The 14,966-nt window shown below is 42.3% G+C and overlaps 1 protein-coding gene across 3 annotated transcripts in view; it reads left to right on the top strand.

Moving 5' to 3' along the window:
* The window catches only part of NFIA (nuclear factor I/A), a 406,575-nt gene that overhangs the window by 12,252 nt on the left and 379,357 nt on the right, over nt 1-14,966 (top strand). The window contains exon 1 of one of the 3 annotated variants that reach the window (XM_011941167.1): nt 10,002-10,359. The exons of 1 other annotated variant lie outside the window; for it this stretch is intronic. In XM_011941167.1, the coding sequence (XP_011796557.1) occupies nt 10,357-10,359 (3 nt within the window). In that variant the 5' untranslated portion in view covers nt 10,002-10,356. Of the gene's footprint in view, nt 1-10,001; nt 10,360-14,524; nt 14,810-14,966 lie in introns of those variants that run through there. One more of the 3 variants, XM_011941148.1, reaches the window with a different exon arrangement.

Here is a 14,966-nt window from a genome sequence, read left to right as displayed (position 1 = left end):
TAATATATATTTAAAATGCAAGAGGCTGAGGCAGGAGGATCACTATAACCCAGGAGTTTGAGGTTATAGTGAGCTATGATTGAACCACTGCACTCCAACCTGGACAACAGAGAACCCATCTCAAATTAAAAAAAAAAAGTAAAAATGGGAAATGTTATGTTATATATATTTACACACATACACACACACACACACACACACTGTCATTTTCCACCAGTACACGATCAGATTTTGCCTTATCTCCTATTCCGACCCACAAAGGCATTTTTTTTTCTGTAATTATTTCAGTTACCATAAGTCCTGGTTCTTAGGCTATTAACAGAGCTTTGAGGCAAGATACCCACTTACTGTTACTTGTATCAAACAGCAATAACCCAATTCCACAACTTGCTTTGTTAGAGCTCGCTTTGCTGACCCCCTTTTGAGTCACCTAATGCAAGAAAGATGTCAGGAGAGGCCAGAGAGCCAAAGGAAAGAGATTGGAAGAGTCTGAAGCCATAGCGTCCACACCAACTGGATTGTCCAGTTTCTGCTCCCTTCTTTCCTGCACTATTTTTGGGACATGTAATGTGATCTTAGGAATATGAGAGTAAGTATGAAAAACCATAGGGGCAGAGGGGTCAATGCCAGCTAGTTCTGTCCCTTCTTTGTTGCTGAATTCTAGGCCTTTCCATTAGCCCATGGCACTCAAACTACGGCTGAGGACTCCCTAAAATAGTCATTTGAGAAGATTCCCATCCTTCCCACACTCTCTGTCCTTATGTTGGCTGGACTCTCATCCAGGGCTGGAGTAAATTGTTCAGTGCATCACAGTCAAGACTGTTCTCTTCATGACTCCCTAGGTCTGTGTGGCAGTGGTGAAGGTGGTAGTGGTGGGTTACATGGTAAATTTTTTCAGACCTCAGAACATCTCTGTTGCTTTCAAATAACCCTTCTTGAATTTTGTGGGCTTTTTTTTGGGGGGGGGGTTTCATAGACAGGGTTTTGCTCTGTCACCCAGGCTGGTATGCAGTGACAGAATCACAGCTCACTTCACCCTGGACCTCCTGGGCTGATGCTCAGCCTTTCTTGTAGCTGGGACCACAGGCACGAGCCACCATGCCCAGCTAATTTCTTCATTTATTTTCGAGACAAGGTCTTGCTCTGTCACCCAGGCTGGAGAACAGTGGTGCAATCACCGATCATTGCAGCCTTGACCTCCTGGGCTCAGGTGATTCTTCCCATCTCAGCTTCCCAGGTAGCTGGGACTACAAGCACACGCCACCATGCCTGGCTAATTTTTTGTAAAGACAAGGTTTCACCACGTTGCCCAGGCTGGTCTCAAACTCTTGGGTTCAAGTGATCCTCTCACCTCAGTCTCTCAAAATGTTGTGATTATACTGAGTCACCTTCCCTGGCCTTGAATTTTATAATCATATGGACATTGTGTATTTCGTAAGTTTAGTTTTTCCTCTTTAAATTATTGGGAAACTCAAAGTCAAATTTTAAGTCAATGCTAGCAAAGTAAATAGAATCTTATTGCATATGTTTTGAATCTTACTCTCAATTTCACCCCATTTTTATCTTGATAGACTTTATGTATGTATGTGTACACACCTCTACTCCAAAACCTATAAAATACAGGCAAGATAAATACGACTAGCTAAAAATTCCCGTTCTTTGTTATATATAGTCCTCTATTAACAACTGTTGGTGGTAGAGGCATTGAGGGAATAGAAACCTACACATTTTGAACAGCTTTATATTCATGATTTTATTGAATCCTCACCAAGCCACATGAGGTAAGCAGGGCTGACAATATTTACATTTTACAGTGGGTGGGGGATGGGTAGGATGTCAGAGAAATTAAACTGTCCCAAGGTCACCAAGAGTAAAGAACAGGAAACCATATTAACCCCACAGCTCAAAAATTCAATTCACAGCCTGGCACAGAGGCTCATGCCTGTAATCCCAGCACTTTGGGAGGCCGAGGCAGGATGATTGCTTGAGCCCAGGAGTTCAAGACCAGCCTGGGCACCATAGTGAAACCCTGACTTTACAAAAAACACAAAAATTAGCCAGCTGTGGTGCCGCGGGCCTGTAGCCCCAGCTGCTTGCGAAGCTGAGGTAGGGGGATTGCTTGAGCCAAGGAGGTTGAGCCTGCAGTGAGCCATGTTGGTACTACCACACTCCAGCCTAGGTGACAGAGAGAGACCCTGTCTCTAAATAAATAAATAAAATTCAAGTCACTACTCTCTATGTTACAGTTCTAGACTGCTTCCCTCACTCCTACCTCATGTGTTTTTCCTGAAATATTATCCTTTATCTGTCTAAACATGTTTGGGTAAATCTTTAAGTGCTAGCCTGGATTTTATAGCTGCTTTTTCAGTTTAGACAATTAACCATTTTCTTTCTCCTATCAGATCTACCAGCAGTATTTCTTCACTTTCTCAGACCTCTTTTCTATTTTGATACCAGAGACAGTTATTCACTCCTTTCCCATTCCTGCAGAATATCCTTTGCATGATGTAATGAAACTGGCACTGGACTGGGGATGAATTCTTTACCAACTGTGTGGCCATGAGCTTGATACTTTACTGTGCTATTTTCAGCTTTATCATCTGTAAAATGTGGTGGTTGGAGACTTCTGAGTTTCCTTTCAGCTTTCTGCTTCTGTGAATTATAAATGCATACTTTGCTACCTTTACTTTATTTATTTATTTATTTGAGACAGAGTCTTGCTCTGTCACCCAGGCTGGAGTGCAGTGGCGTGATCTCTGCTCACTGCAACCTCCGCTTCCAGGATTCAAGCGATTCTTGTGCCTCAGCCTCCTGAGTAGCTGGGATTAGAGGTGCCTGCCACCACACCCAGCTAATTTTTGTATTTTTAGTAGAGATAGGGTTTTGCCATGTTGGCCAGGCTGGTCTCAAACACCTGACCTCAAGTGATCCACCGGCCTTGGCTTCCCAAAGTGCTGGGATCACTGAAGAAGACACCACACCCAGCTGCGACCTTTAATTTACTCAAAATTTTTTCTGCTGGCCACCTCAGCAGCTCCGTTGGACATCATTTTTCAGTTGGACATCATTTTTCAGTTGGACATCATTTTTGGTCTTCTGCAGTTTATTGTGGTGTGTCGAAGATAAGAAGGATGGGACCATATGCTTCCCTTTGTTTATGATTAAAGCCAGCTAACCATCAACATTGTATTTTAAAAAACTGAACTCTTTCCTAAGGCAGATATCATGGCTAGAGCTTTGAGGAGCAATTCTAGATGAATTAAATATTCTATGTAACTACTCACTAAGAGAATGACTTTGAGTAACAAACACCCCAAGTACGTTTCTTCGTTTTTGTGATGGGAATGACAAAGTCTAAGCCACTTATGCAGTAGGAAGGTTAAAGGTGATGACCTGTGAGGAAGGCCTGTGAAAGGCAAATTCAATGTCCTGACACTTATACTACAATTCCACCCGTGTGATGATGTCCTGTCTTGCATTAGCCATACTCCTGATCTTGTTTTCTATCAGAATGCAAGTCTAGAAAAGGTAACCATTGTTCATGTCATTTACATATTAATTCACCAAACATTTATTGAAGATCTACTGTGCCACTTTGCTTATAAGCATACAAGGATGCATAAAATAACTGCACTTTTAAGAAGCCCATAGCTCAGTAGACAGACACACAAATAAATAACTGATATACAGTGTCAAGAGAGCAGTCTTAGATGAGTGTAAGATGTTAGAGAGCACAGAGGAGGTTAACCAATTCCGCCTATGGGAGTTGGGAAACAGCATTAAATTGGTCCTTGAGAAAATGGGTGAAATGGAGACAACTTCAGAGGCTTCAGGGCAAAAAGAATCATACAAACAAGGAAAAAGAGGGATGAACATGTATGGTATATTTAAAAAAGGAAAACTGAGTCATTTATTGTGGCTAGAATGAGGGGGCAGCAGAGAGAGACTGAGCAGGAGGGAAGTCTGGAAAAGTAGGCTGATAAAAAAATTAGATATATTATATACCAAATTGGAGAAAGGCCATGAGATTTCAGAGAGAAAACAATTCAAATATACCATGAGATTGTTTTATGATCTTGATTATTAGTCATAGAGAAGATTAGGCTGCTGTATCAGAGACCTCAAAACACAGTAGCTTTAAAAAAACACAACTACGGTAGCCTAAATATAATCTACACTGGAGAAGCAGCTCTGCTCCAGGAGGTTATTTAGGAACGCAGGTTCCTTTCATCCTGTAGCTCTCTTGTCTTCCAGGGAATTGTCCTGGTCTTTGTAGTTGAAGTTAGTATCTCAGTATCATTGCTGCTTTTGGAAAGGGCCACAAGTTCAGGACAAATTTTTCTTTCTTTCTCTTCTTCTCTCTCTCTCCCCCCCGCTGCTCCCTACCGCCTTTCTCCCTTCATTCCTTTCCTTCTTTTCCTTTTCTCCTTCCCTCCATCACTCATTTCTTTCTCTTCTTTCTCCTCTTTCTCTCTTTCCTTTTTTTTTTTTTACAGGGTCTCACTCTGTTGCCCAGGCTGGAATGCAGTAGTGTGATCACAGCTCACTGCAGCCTCAATCTCCTGGGCTCAAGCAATCTCCTGCCTCAGTCTTCTGAGCATCAGGGACTACAGATGTGTGGCATCATGCCCAGCTAATTTTTTTATTTTTATTTTTTGCAGAGACAAAGTCTCACTATGTTGCCCAGACTGGTCTTGAACTCCTGGGCTCAAGTGATCCTCCTGCCTTGGCCTTCCAAAGTACTGGGGTTACAGGCATGAACCACTATGCCTGGCCCAGGATAAACTTCTTTTAAGCAAGTGTCATGAAGCTGCAGTCAACAATTCTGCTCACATTCCTTTGAGAAGAACTTAATCATGTGTCATATCTAGTTGCAAGGAAGGCTAGGAAATTTAACTTTATATTTTATTAGGATTTTATTTTAATAGGATTGGTTCTCAAACATGGTAGGGAGGGATCAAACTCTCTTGAGGAACTTTTTTTTTCTTTTAGCTGGAGTCTCGCTCCTTTGCCCAGGCTGGAGTGCAGTGACACGATCTCAGCTCACTGCAATCTCCGCCTCCCAAGTTCAAGCGATTCTACTGCCTCAGCCTCCAGAGTAGCTGGGACCACATGTGTGTGCCAACACACCAAGATAATTTTTGTATTGTTAGTGGAGACAGGGTTTCACCATGTTGGCCAGGCTGATCCCAAACTCCTGGCCTCAAGTGATCTGCCTGCTTTGGCCTCCCAAAGTGCTGGGATTACAGGTGTGAGCCACTGTGCTCAGCCTAATATTGACTTTAAATTGTTCATCTGTGTATCTAAGAATAGAGAAAGAACAGATTTGGGGGTGGGGAGGGAATAGTCTGCCACAACTTGCTTATTTGGGAACCTCATCAATTCCTAGATTAATTTCGCTTGTAGTGTTTATCATTTATATTACAATGTGTGTCCTCTGAATGCCTGTGTTGATTCCTTTGTCTAAAAAGTGATTTGAATGATCTAGGATTTATACAGGCAAATCAAGAAAATGTGAAATATATCTCTGTGTGTCAACGTTCAACTTAGTTCACAAATTAAAACTTCAGTTGATTATTAGAAAAATATTGCAATTTTGAATTATGTTTCTAATTCTGTAAAAGTCTAACGTTCTACTTTCCATATCAATGTCTTGCAAGAGGATTAAGTTTTGATTTGGGTCAACAAAGCAAAATTCCTGGAAGAGCCTACTATTTTCAAGGCATAAAGCCAACCTACACAGAAACATGAGGCTCTCAATGGGTTAGCAACCCAAATTCATCCTATTAGATTTGCACCTGATTTCCAGTGGCATGGTGGAGCCAAGGTTACTGGAATGCAAATTCACAAAGGTGGGAAGAATTGATATAGTGTAAACATTTAAGCCATGTGAACTATTATTACTGGTATTATTTTTAATATTATTTAATATTAGGTTTAAGAATATTAGAAGCAGCAATTTGTGGAGTAAGGAGAACCTATTTCACTAACAGACCTTATTATACACCTTCTGGCTATTGGATTTTGAGAAGAGTCCGGGAAAAATTTATTCCTACATTGCCTCTGTTGATTAAAGTCCCTGAAAACTAGTATCAACGGAGGGTCTTCCTTGTTTCCTTACCTCTCTTTCACCCTCTACTCCTCCTTCCCTTTCTCTCTTTTTCTCATTCATTCCAGCAGTGCCATAGCTCAGGACTGCATCTTCTCTCATTTCTTTCTAACTACTCTCTTTGTCTCCACTACTAGAATGATATTTCTAATTTGTAATCTTATTTTGTATATCTCTTGGTTAAATACAGCCCCTCCAGTGAAGGTTCCAAGGGCTCACAATGCTCTCCACCACCTTGGCTCTGCCTGCCTTTCTAAGGTCATCTCTAGTTACAGTAATACAGTCCAGTGCCGCCTAAGGACATTTCAGTCAATGAGAGACAGCAGATACAATGGTGGTCCTATAAGATTATATAATACTGTATTTTTATTGTACCTTTTCTATATTTAGATATAGGGATGGTACCATTGCATTACAGTTGCCTATAATATTCAGTAGAGTAACCTGCTGTACAGAGCTGTAGCCCAGAGCTATACCACATAGCCTAGGTGTGTACAAGGTTATACCATCTACGTTTCTGCACATATACTCTACGATGTTCTCACAACAACTAAATTGCCTAACAACGTATTTCTCAGAATGTATCCCTGTCATGAAGTGACACATGACTATAAAAGCTAATCCTAACTGGACAAGTAGCCACAAATACATCCCTGTTCTTTGGCCTGTTGCATACACTGACATAATTGTGTTTTCCTGGAGAGGAATGCCCAGACCCTCACCTGTCTACCTGACTAATGTATATTTCTGTCCCAACACAAATGTCTCTTTTTTAGGCCTTAATGACTGTCTCTGCCTTAATGACCCAGACAAAATGAATCATTCTATCACCACTGCTTGTTTTATATATACATATATATATATATAAATATAATGTTGGACACAGTGCTTATCACATTACACTATTAGCTAGCTTTATGTCTTATTTCCCCCATTTTATTGAAAGCTTGTTAGAGGCAGGGATAATGTCTCATTCTTTGCTGTATCCCTAGCTCTTAGCACCTTCAATGTGCCTATACTGAGCACACATAATATAGTAGTTAATTTACATATGTTATCTGTCTCCCATTTTCCAGATCAGAAATCTAAAGCTTGCAGAGGTTTTGCCTGAAAAAAAAAAAAAATGCACATGGTAGAAACAACATTAAAACCTAAGTTGAGGCCGGGCATAGTGGCTCACGCTTGTAATCCCAGTACTTTGGGAGGCCAAGGTGGGCAGATCATGAGGTCAGGAGATCAAGACCATCCTGCCCAACATGGTGAAATCCAGTCTCTACTAAAAAATACAAAAATTAGCCAGGCGTGGTGGTGGGCGCCTGCAGTCCCAACTACTCAGGAGGCCTACGCAGGAGAATCACTTGAACCCAGTAGGCAGAGGTTGCAGTGAGCCGAGATCACACCACTGCACTCCAGCCTGAGCAACAAGATCAAAAACTCTGTCTCAAAAAAACAAAAAACCTAAGTTGGACTCCAAAGCCAATGCTATGTTGTCAATGCTATGCTGTTGTTGACTAGATGGAGATATAAAAGGTCACTTTGGAAATGGTGCCAACCTATCATATCAAACTGAGTTAATGCACTACAGACAATGCGCACAAAATTCACTGTTACCACCTACTTACAAGGCCTGGACTGCTTAGCATCAGAGATTATTCAGACCATAGCATCTACAGAGCAATGCAATACAGGCTGACACCACTTGTGTATCTCAAAGGTTCTTACGTTTTGACAAAACATCCTTACATTCTCACAATAGGTTGATGTCCGGCTTTATAGGTATTATGTAACCATCTCAAGGTCACACAGTCTAGAAACAGCTAAACTAGGCCCAAAACTTTTTTTTTTTTTGGTTACTTACAAAAAAATTATTATTATTATTATTATTATTATTATTGTATTTTTAGTAGAGACGGGGTTTCACCATGTTGGCCAGGCTGGTCTTGATATCCTGACCTGGTGATCCGCCTGCCTCGGCCTCCCAAAGTATTATTTTTTTATTTAAACTGAAGCCGTTACATCCCATCAAGTATATTTCTAGATGAAAGTAGTACACCAACTGGAAATGGATGCTCAGTGGAGGAAGCTAGGATTAAATGCCACAGGCTTGCTACAGCCAAGAGTGTATCTGCGTCTATGAGGGGCAGACCAGAACAGCAAAGCTAATGCCAAGGCCAGCCACACTACAGCTGCATCAGTTGACTAGTTGTAGAGTGCAAGACCAAAGCAAAAAATGTGATTCAATATAAAATATGAGGTTTCTCTAACCTCCAATTTAACTACGCAAGGTCCTGTTATTAATTAATTAGGTACCTTCACCAAGGACAGTTAAGAAAATCAGACAACTGCCAGTTTGCTTCCTATTACTCTTGACTTCTTACTGGATACTTTTTATCAAGTGAGGTAAGCACACGATTTCCTCTAAGTTATTCAGCAAAATGTCCTATGCTTCTAAACTGACTCAAAGCAAACACATTTTCTTTTCTTTTTCTTTTTTTTTTTTTGAGACGGAGTCTCACTCTGTCGCCCGGCTGGAGTGCAGTGGCCTGATCTTGGCTCACTGCCACATCCGCCTGTTGGGTTCAAGCTATTCTCGTGCCTAAGCCTCCCGAGTACCTGGGATTACAGGCACGCGCCACCACACCCAGCTAATTTTTGTATTTTTGGTAGAGACAGGGTTTCACCATGTTGAGCAGGATGGTCTCCATCTCCTGACCTCATGATCCGCCCACCTCCGCCTCCCAAAGTATTGGGATTATAGGCGTGAGCCACCGCGTACAGCCAGCAATCACATTTTTAAAAAACAACAACAAAAAGCGCAGCAGCCTGGTTGTGTGCTTTCCATTTAAAGAGATACTCCCTCCCTTCAGGGTTGTATTTCCTTGCTCTGCACCAATGGCTATTTTGTTGTTTAAAACAAACACCTAAACGGTGACATTGAAATATCCAGACTACATGGTCTTGAAGAGTCTGGGTTAATGAAATAAGGTGAGTCAGTGAGATGAAGGACTTAATGTTCCAATAATTATCTTTTAAAACCCCCCTTTTAAATGTCAAAACTCTTCAGCTCTTCTCTTAGGGGAGTAGGAAGGGGAGGGGTCTCCTTTAATTTTGTGGAACCTAGGTCTTGTAAGGATATTGACAAATTAGATGCTCGGCAATTAAATTAGAATTTCACCGTATCTCCTGCCTTAAAAGAACAGCTTTATTCTTGAGGGAGCCCACCTAACAATTTTATGTCCAGTCATCTGCAGAGAATAGAGCCACTGTCTTTTTCTTTCCTAACCTAGGGTAGAAGCTTTATTTCACTGCAAGTTCCCTGTGACATTTTGCACTCTCTTGATTTAATGCACCAAAGAGGATCTTTAACTCTTGGTCTACACCAGTGCAAATAAAGGTTAAATCTCTCACTAACCATCATGAACTAGCCTAATAACTCACCAGAGGCCCTGGAAAAAGAAACCGAGAAAGCAGGTGTGCAGACTTGATTAAAACGTGCAAAACCCGCACAACCGCAGGCAAAGGTACTTTATCCTCACGTTTGCCCAGTACCGGCTGCGAAGTCCGCAGGCAGGGGAACTTGTACTGCGCCAAAAACACGATTCCGAGAGCCGGGCCTAGTAACACAGGGGCTTTTCTTCAGAACGGTGTCCAGACCGGAGCTTGCGCCGAATGTAGGGGCTCCTATTGGCCACGCGCCGTAGGGGAGGAGACGACTGGCGGGCAGGGAGACTGGAGGAGGGGAGAAGGGGGCAAGGCCTTTTCCCTGCCCCCCTCCAGGCCCCCTCCACCGGCTGCCGCCGGTGCCTCGTGCGTGGTTACTATGCAAATTGCAGCGATTGCGGAAATAAACAAGGGGGTAGGGAGAGGAGAGAGGGACTGCCGAATCGATTGCAACTTCTGCAAAGTCTCGTACAATCCAAAGCACGCAAGGCAAAACCAGAGAGAATCTGAGAACCAGCCAGCCCGGGTTGGATCGCTTTCAAAAGAGAGCGAGCGAGCGCGAGAGAGACAGAGAGGGAGAGAGCGCGCCTTGCAATTGCAAAAGCCTTCTGATTTGGAGTTAAAAAAAAAAAAAAATTATCCAAGAAGCCTGCAATTGGCCAACAGCTTTTTAAAAAATCTCTTCCGGGTTTTCAACGGTTCTAAGTTTATTTAGATTTTTTTTTAAATGCAAAAAAAAGGGGACAACAAATGAAGCAATTCGTCTGAGCATTTTAAAGTTTCTCACGTACTCTTTTTACATTGCAATGGTACGTGGTACATCTTAAACTTTCTATTTTGCATTTATATGATATGCGTTTTATAAACAATAATGGTAGAATGATTTTGTTTAATGGCTAAGACTAAAATTTCTCTAGCTCGCATATGCACTTAAGTGAATGCTGGGTAAATGTCGAATGTGATGGTTTTGTTTTAAAGATGTAGCTTTGTTGATGGTGTTTTTGCTATGTGCATCAGAGACCGGGTTTTCTTTTTCTTTTTTTTTTTTTCGGGATTTGAAAAAATTGCTGAGCTTGACAGATTTTTTTTCCTCCTAGCGCTTGCTCGGTTCCAGAAAGGGGTGGGGGGAAATCCTGTACGTGCTCTGTTCTGTAAAAGACGTCTGGCCTCAGCAGTCAACCTAACCCGAAAAGAAATGTCTGGACCCGGAGAATAATTGACGATTTGATCCTCTAATCAATGGGACAACATGGGAGATTGACAAAAGCTTTATCCAATCATAAGAAAGCTTGGGTGTACAATAGTTCTCAATAGCCAGAGGGGGCGGGGCAGAGGAGATCTGAAGTTCTCTGCAGCTCTGAAGGGGATGGTGTGGTTCAAGCTGTCAAAGCTACAAGCGCTTCCGGATTTAGCAAGTACAATAGGAAAGAGTTTTCGCGTTTAAGAAAAAAAAAAAAAAACTGATCGGGGGAGTTTGCATGAATCGTGTGCCTTCTTCCTTGTCTTTTGGAAAAAGAAACATTCTGCTAAAGAAGTAACTTTGCATTAGTTATTAACTTTGCATTAGCTATTATTTTTAAACTCAGGGAAGTTGGTAACTTGTGGAATGTGAAGTTCAACTTTAAGAAACGTGTAGCTTAAATCTTGCCTGAATTGTGGGACTGTAGTGAGCTTTGGGAAGTAACATTTGCGTATTCAGCATTACAAAACTTCTTACTCTGATTATCTTAGAAGCTTTGGCATTTCAAGTACTTTGGAATTAATACGTAAACCTCTCTTCTTGAACTCTAAACAACAGTTTTAAAGGAGAAAATGTTTCACATGTGGACTAGCAGCTGTCTTACACACTTGAAATGGGAGTGTTTTTTCTTGGCTGTTCTTGAATTCTGCTTTTTAAGTATATGGTCAGTAGGAAATAGGACATTAAGACTGGCCAAGTTCACATTTCTTCTTGTTACTACAACAACCCCCGTGGAGGGTGTGAGTATGGAAGATCGCTGACTTGCTAACTGTTAGTTGGAGTCTGGCCTCTTGGACAAGTGCTTGATACAAATCCAGTGGAAACCAACTGCAGTAGCTTGTCTTGGAGACAGTAACTGGCAGCCTCTGACTAAAATATCTCCATCTCCTCTTCTCTGAGCAGTGTAGACACCTAATTCTGTTGGGAAGTGAATGGAAAATAATATGGGCTCTTTCCCTTCTTTGGATTAAATTCCCATCGAGCTATTTCCCAAGGCTTTAGGCCTTCCAGTCAAATCTGGCTTGGAAATGTGATGTAAGAATTCACCTGGACACTCACTTCAGCAACATGATTCAATTTAGGATTATATGCACATAAGAAAAGTCTGCACAGAAGTGACCAGCAGGTCAAAAACCAGAGAAGAAAAAATGTTGAAAAATGCCAGTTAATAAAGTTAGTGCTGGTAAGAACTACAGAGTTATGGTGGTGTCGCTTATGAATCCCAGTCCTATCTTCACTGCTTTGGGTATTAAAATCTAAATCATATTAATAAGATCTCCCTATTAAGTAACCTCCAAAATGAGAGCTATTTGAGATGTACATATAAGTGAAACCTTATTGACGTAATTTATATATCTAAGAGGATTTCACCAAAGCTGGCAAGGTAACGTTTCTGCAAATAAAACACAGTAAATGCAAGGCTGGGCTCTGTGCCAGGAAGAATATGGATAGCAGAGAGCATGACAGGAGCCTCCTTTGCGCAGAGACAATCCCATTTCAAGGCAGCCGCCTACCACTTGCAAAATAAATGATTGGAGTGGTTATTTCCAATAAGGGGTTTATCCTTCCTAACAATGGGTCATTTGTATGATTGCAGTAAACTAGTTTCCATACTTCACCTGCGTTTCCTCCACTGCTCTCTCTACTATCCTTTCTTTTTTCCCTCCTCCATCCCTGCTGTCTCTCAAGTGCCTTAGTATCTTTGTGAACTCTGGCCAAGGATTTACTTTTGCAACTTGGGAAGAGGGGAGAGGGTTGGAAATGTTTTTTACCCCCAGTCTGCCCTTTGAGGAACATCTGTTTCTTTGTGCGTGTGTTTAAATTTATGCCTGTTGGAGAGAAAGTTACCAGAAGCCTTTCTGTAACTGTAACTCTTCTACTGTATTTTTCTCAGTCTTGTTTCCAAAGGCTGTAGTTGGAACTGTGCTTTGTAGTGTTTCCTCCGCCTCCCCCCCTCCCTCCGCGGGGGAGAGAGCGGGAGCTGGCGGAGATAGGAGAGAAAGCAGGAGCGGATGTGAAGGGCTTTGGTGCTGAACTTGGATCCAGCCCTTGCCTAGAGGGCGCAAACAATCGTCCCATATCCAAAAGTCTTACGAAGGGCGCCAAAAGTTACTTAAGATAATATTGCTAACCGCAGAAAGCTGGAAATCGCGGGCACATCCACTGCTGCACAAAAGAAGTTTTTAAAGTAGAAATATCAGCATTAAATTACTTCCCCCATTTTTTTTTTTTTTAAAAACAGGGCGATGTGCCAGTCCTTTTTTAAAAAAAAAAATCTTTTTTTTTTCCTTGAGACTCAAAAGAATCTTTGCCGTTTTGAAAAGAGGCAGATGTGAAGTCTATCTTTTAATACACCAAAAGAAAGATTTTAATCTGCTCTGGAAGAGAGCTTCCCGAGTACACACTCTGAACAATAACTTCTCACTGTGCCTCAGTTACATGTTGGGACCGTCAGCCAGAAACTTCTATCGAGGAAACTTGGAGCGCATTGAAGTTATAGATCCCAGCAAAGGTTCTCGTGGCCAGGGATGTTGTCTCTGTAACACAGCTTGGCTTTTAGGACATTCCTCCCCTACTGAAATCTGAGAGGAACCAAGGAAAAGCAGTGAGTTAAGTTTGGGAAAATGGACTCTCTCATTAAAGGCTGAAATCATTATTTCTCCTCACTCCTTAGTAAATAATCTTGAGAGATTTCCAAGGATGTTCAGGAGGGAGGGTGGGGGAGAGAATGGTTCTTGAGCATTCGGGACTTATTTTGGCAATAAAGTAACTAAAGTACAAGCATAAAATAACTTTAGACAGATGCAGAATTATTTCAGAGGTTCTCTTTTGCTCCTTCTCCAGTACGGTATTTCCTGCTTCTTGCTTTAAAAAGAAGTCTGAATGAGAGTGGCCTTAACACATCACTCACCCTCGCTTGTTAACACATCACTTACCCTCACTTTCCTACAGGAATGTCCTCTCTTTAGAGACTCTGTGGCTATGTCACCTCCACCGATGGGCAGATTCCCCTGTGTGCCAGTGTCTTTCAACATGATACCCACCTCTTTCCTTTTGGAATTTTGAGAAGGGTTGTCAAATGCAGCATTTTGCAAACCATCATGAGGAAGAGAAGTAAAATAAGGGATGGGGGCTTAGAAGAGGCAGATATACTCCCCGCCCCCCTCCGAGAGAGGAGAGCCTAGAGAGAAAATATGAGGTAAAAAAACAAAAAACAAAAAAAAAAAACCAAAAAAAAAAACTGGAAAAGCAGGCTTACTGGCAACTTGCCAAACCCTAAAAACCACCCCCCTTTTCTGCCAAAACAATACTTTAGCAAACCTAAAATAATTGCAGGAAGCTCTTTTCCATTTTAAGAACTATCACCTGGGGGAGGGAAAAAAGGGATTCTTAAAAGGCACCCTTCCAGAGGTGTCCCAGAAACTGGGACGGTAATGACAGTCTATGTCCAGTTCTGGGCACGCGTTTGTGGATCAGAATATCTCCCTTCCCTAAGGGGACATCCCTTTCACATATTTTTTTCCTCCTAAAAAGAAAAAGATGTCACAGCTAAACCACTGTTGTTTCTGAACGTGATAGAACTTTTTCTATGGCGTCTGTGTTCAAACCCACTAGTTTCACCGTCCTGGGAGGGAGAATGCTCATTAATCTCCGCCTTCCTTTCTCCAGACCCCCGCCCCCCAAATCCGGTGAATCTTCTGTGGGCACTGATTCCTCACCACCCCCGCTTCTGAATGCCACAGGACCGAAGCTGCACAAAGTTTGCAGGATTGTGTGCATAATTACCTCTGCCGACGAATCTATTCCCACAGAAAGCTTCGCTGGAGAGATTACAATGCTTTGAGCCTTACCGCATTTCAGTGGGGGAAAAAAAAGTTACCTAGGAGGTCTGATTTTGCAAAGAAATTTGCATACATGCAAATGTGCCGCCCGGCCTCCTCCTCGGTTCTCTACGTGCCCACGCGGTGGCCCGGGGGGTGCGGGGCAACCTGGCAAAGTTGCCCAAGTCCTCCACTGAGGTCCGCGGAGGTCTGCGGCGGGGGTGGGGGGATGGGGACGAGGAAAAGTAGTTTTGTTTGCTTAAGCACATCCTGTGGCAGCCTATAGCTGCCCGGGAGTACAGACTGTAACTGCTCCTCACTGCGTTACCCAGTAATGCGCTGATCGGGGGAGGGG

Source organism: Colobus angolensis, unplaced genomic scaffold, assembly GCF_000951035.1.
Source record: "Colobus angolensis palliatus isolate OR3802 unplaced genomic scaffold, Cang.pa_1.0 Scaffold102, whole genome shotgun sequence".
In the NCBI taxonomy this organism is placed as follows: domain Eukaryota; kingdom Metazoa; phylum Chordata; class Mammalia; order Primates; family Cercopithecidae; genus Colobus; species Colobus angolensis.
Note: the sequence above shows the minus strand (reverse complement) of the source record. Positions and strands in the feature narration are given on the sequence as shown.